The sequence below is a fragment of the Sinocyclocheilus anshuiensis genome, unplaced genomic scaffold (genome assembly GCF_001515605.1).
Source record: "Sinocyclocheilus anshuiensis isolate Anshui unplaced genomic scaffold, SAMN03320099.WGS_v1.1 scaffold515, whole genome shotgun sequence".
In the NCBI taxonomy this organism is placed as follows: domain Eukaryota; kingdom Metazoa; phylum Chordata; class Actinopteri; order Cypriniformes; family Cyprinidae; genus Sinocyclocheilus; species Sinocyclocheilus anshuiensis.
The window spans coordinates 867,664-872,357 of record NW_015548243.1 but is presented as its reverse complement, the minus strand read 5'-3'; the positions used below and the strand labels follow the sequence as shown (position 1 = coordinate 872,357).

At 33.7% G+C, this 4,694-nt stretch overlaps 1 protein-coding gene across 1 annotated transcript in view; it reads left to right on the top strand.

The window, feature by feature from the left end:
- trpn1 (transient receptor potential cation channel, subfamily N, member 1) overlaps positions 1–4,694 on the top strand; it is a 48,034-nt gene that overhangs the window by 32,581 nt on the left and 10,759 nt on the right. The window contains exons 17-19 of the mRNA XM_016442540.1: positions 561–761; positions 831–929; positions 2,348–2,554. Coding sequence (XP_016298026.1) covers positions 561–761; positions 831–929; positions 2,348–2,554 — 507 coding nt within the window. The remainder of the gene's footprint in view (positions 1–560; positions 762–830; positions 930–2,347; positions 2,555–4,694) is intronic.

Sequence of the window (4,694 nt, the reverse complement as noted above, 5' to 3'; positions counted from 1 at the left end):
TATATGTATATGTGTGTTTAATACAAAATATTTAATTATTGTAGTATTTTAGTACAGTTATTTTACAGTAATTGCCGTATTCATTTACCATAGTATTGTATGTGCATGCTACTCCAAGAAACTTGTTTTAGAAATAACAGTATGTATTTGCTAGACAAATTATAGAAACTCACTTAGAAATAGCTAGTAAATTTCACAATTACAAAGAAGTAACACATTGTATTAAACGTGAAATTTCGAAGGATAGTAAAAAAAAAAAAAAAAAACTATTTTTTTCTAAAACCTACTCGAATAATCTTTGTTTTATTTACAACAACAACAAAAAAAAATCACTTTTTACCAAAATCATTGTTTTCTCGTTTACATAATACTAAACAACACGCACGATTCTTTTCAATGTTGGAGAATTTATTTTAATTAAAAAAAAAACATTTTGTGACATAATAATGTTTGAGACTTTCAGTTGTAGGGTTTTTTTTATGGATCTGAATCTCTGAATCTGTATCCCGAAGAAGCGCTTCAGAAATAAAGAATTGTGGATTTATATGAAATTTCATCAGGAGGGGAAGGCTGCCATTCATCTGGCTGCAGAACAAGGTCATCAAGACATCGTGGACATCCTGCTGGCCCATAAGGCCTTTGTGAACGCCAAGACCAAACTGGGCCTGACGCCTCTGCACCTCAGCACTCAGAGCGGCTCGGCGCAGCTCGTCAGGCTACTGGTGGAGACCCATCAGGCCAGTGTTGATGCTCTCTCTCTGGTAAGAACTGAAAGCTCTGTGCAGATATGATAACCTAGAGAAATGAAACTGAGCGGCTCGTTTTCACAGAGAAAGCAGACGCCTCTGCATCTGGCAGCCATCAGCGGACAGCTGGACGTTTGCAGCAGCCTGTTAAACCTGAAAGCTGACATCACTGCTACAGATATTGTGAGTGTAATGAGACAGAAACACAGACACTTGCAATAAATAATATATTGTGTTATTCTTCATTTGTGAATTCAGATTACATCTCAAATCCACCATGATGCAACTTCAAAAATTGACAAAGTGAAACCACTTTGTGAATTTGTTTGCCATCTATCAATTATGTATTTCCTTTATTTAAACAAAATTAAATTTAAATATGAATAGTAAACTTAATACAACTGATATATAATTGAAATAACTCCTAAGTGATTTTTACATTTATCTAAATAAATGCTTTTTACACAGCCAAGTTTATTCTGAGTAATCTCTATAACTGATCCAAATTCAGTATAATACAGTAAAATATAAAAAGATATAATAATATACAACTTTTGTACAAATATATTTATACAGATATAATTTAATTTATATTATATTGTATATACATGATAAAACGTAACACAATAAATAACATTAAACCTATAACATTATTTGTTGCCATTAGTTAACATGAACTAATGAACAATACCTGCAGCATTTATTAATCTAGCTAATGTGAATTTCAGCATTTACTAATACCTTTTAAAATGACAAGTTGTATTTGTTAATAATCGTTAATTCACTGTGAACTAACGTGAAAATCAATTAACAGTTTTTTTTATTAAGTAACATTAAGATTAAGATTAATAAATGTTGGAAAAAATATATATATATTGGTAGTTGGTAGTTCTTGTTAGCTAATGCATTAACTAATGTGAACGAATGAGACCTTAATGTGAAGTGATACCAAAATAAACCTTAAAATATTTTAATAAAACTTCCTATAATAAAACCTGTTTATGAAACGTTTGAGGTAAAATACGATAAATTATTCTCTATATTTTCTTTCTGTATAAGTTGGAGATGTCATCTTTATAGCTGACAGACCCCTGATAATAATAATAATAATAATAATAATAATCCTGCCGTTTTGTGTTATTGTACTTGGAATTAAAATATTGAACTTGAAACAAGTCATCTAATAAGTGACAAAGCCAAGTTTATTCTACAACTTCTTAAAATTCTGCATAGACACATTATTATATAAATATTTATACATTAATTCATAATTATTCATATTTTAATCAATTCATGATTGTATATTCATAATTTCACATTTAAATAGAGTATTTTTTCCTATTATAGTAATGTAAATGCAGCTTTTCATGGTGTATATTGCTATTCCAGATGCTGCTTTTGTGCTGCCTCTGCTGTCTAAAGGAAGTATAAGATATCTAATATATATTCTCAAAGTATGCTTTACTATTTTAAGAGAATATTGCTTCTCGAATTCCCCCAGTCCTGTTTTTCCACTGCCCACTTCTCTTTATAACTGACAGAATCCTGACAATAATAACAGTGATCCTGCCATCGTGGCTCATCTAGAGTGTTTGTTTCAGCGCGGTCAGACTCCTCTTCATCTGGCGGCGGAGAACGATCACTCGGAGGTGGTGAAGCTGTTTCTGAGGCAGCAGCCTGAATTAGCCATGCTAGCTAACATGGAGGGAGCGACCTGCACACACATGGCTGCGGCTAAAGGCAGCGTAGCCGTCATTAAAGAACTGCTGCTGTTTAATCAAGGAGGACCGGTCACACTCAACAACAAGGTCAGGACGTCAAAGGTCATTTCATGCTTTATTATTTTAGTATCATTAATATACTGTTATTAATATTTTAAAGATTATTTTTATGATTTCATTTCTGATTTTAGTTAGTTTTAGAAACTTGGAACAAAAATATATATTTTTTTTGTTTTTATTAATGTAGTTTTTAATGTGAATATATCTATATAGTAGGGGTGTAACGGTACACGCATTTGTACCGAACCGTTTCGGTACGGGTCTTTCGGTTCGGTACGCATGCAGAGCGGAGCGGGAGTGAACGCGATCATTCCTTCCTCTGTACTACTAGTTTTAACGCGAATAAACATGACTGAACATCTCATGCCTCATGTAATTGCTCAATCAGTGTTTCAACCGCGGAAAGACATCAACAATACAGCGTGGAAATAAAATGTCACGTAGCATTTAATTTACCTCAGCAAGTCATCAGTGTCCACAGCTCGTTAGTTCACTAGAGAAATCTAGAGAGGAGCATTTTGCAAAATATTACACCATATACTCATTATATTTTACTAAACCTGTTAGTCTTAATTATTTAATGTACAGTATGTTTAAATTAATCTGTTATGAAACATGCTATGACAGCCATTGTGTAATTGAATATATTTTTAAAAAAAGCTTAGAAATTTTATTATTTATAAATTAATTTAAGAACTGCATTATGTGCAGTTTGCATACAATTTTTTATTTTTTTATTTTTTAAAGTTGAGTGTTGATCATCTATTTAAAAATAAATAGTAATTAAATTTAAGTTTGGGTTAAGTTGTTAGGCCTAATTGTAACCTTATAATGTAAAAGGGCTCCCTATAGTTTTAAGCTTAAGCTGAGGTAGATTTTTATCACTAAGAACATTTAAACTATAACTGAATGTATTTAAAGAAAGAGCAACTTGTTCAGTAAACCATTTTTAAAAAAAAAGTTTTTCCCCCTGCTGTACCGAAATCATACCGAACCGTGACGTTAAAACCGAGGTACGTACAGAACCGTCATATTTGTGTACCGTTACACCCCTACTATATAGTTTTTTTAACTTAATTTTTATTAGAAACCGTATATTCCCATAAGTTTAAATATTTCATATCAGTTAAAGTAACAACAGAACTGCAAATATAATGCAAATACAAGAGGCAGCAAACAGAAATACCAGAATTTAATTTAAAATTAGATTTGATTAAGTATCTGAAACAAACGAAAAACAAGAATGAGAATTAGATATTTATATTAACCATCAATCATGTTTTTTTTTCTATTCGATTTGATTTCAGTTTTAGATATTTTAAATACTTAAACTAAATAAAAATGAGAAATGTTTCCTTGGGAAGTGGCTGAAAAAACAACAACAAAAAAAAATATATAATTTGATCACACACACACACACACACGGTCCGTGGCCTTCCGTCCGATTGCCACCAGGTCGCTCTCCCATTATACTGACTCTCACACCACACAGACTGTTACACATCACCCTGGACTGCATTTCCCATCATCCATTGCACTGATTGCACAGCTGTAACCAATCACACGCTCACCTGAAAGCTGTTACACACACACACACACACACACTATATAACACCCACTCAGATCCTGCTTAAGTTTCCGAGTATTGTTTAGCATTTATCACTCTTGTAGCGGTAGCTACTTTACGGAGCCAGTTCCTGGTCTAGTTCATAGTTCAGTGTAGTCTAGCCTTGCCTTGCCTGTTTGCTTGCATGGGTCTTCGATCGGTGAACAGAATCCAGAGGGCTTGACAAAAGGGGTAATCCGTAAACACAAACAATAGTCCAGGCAGGGGCGAACAGAGTCCAAACGGCAAGACGATAGGGCAATCCGAAATAACACAGGCAAAGATCTTCACACAGGAAAACAGGCAAGACTAGACTGAACTAGACCGGGAACTGGCTCTGTAAAATAGCTACCGCTAGAAGAGTGATAAATGCTAAACAATACTCGGCGACTTCAGCAAGAGCTGAGTGGGTGTTATATAGTGTGTGTAATTAGCTTTCAGGTGAGCGTGTGATTGGTTACAGCTGTGTGCAATTAGTGCAATGGATAATGGGAAATGCAGTCCAGGGTGATGTGTAACAGTCTGTGTGGTGTGAGAGTCAGTATAATGGGAGAGCGACCT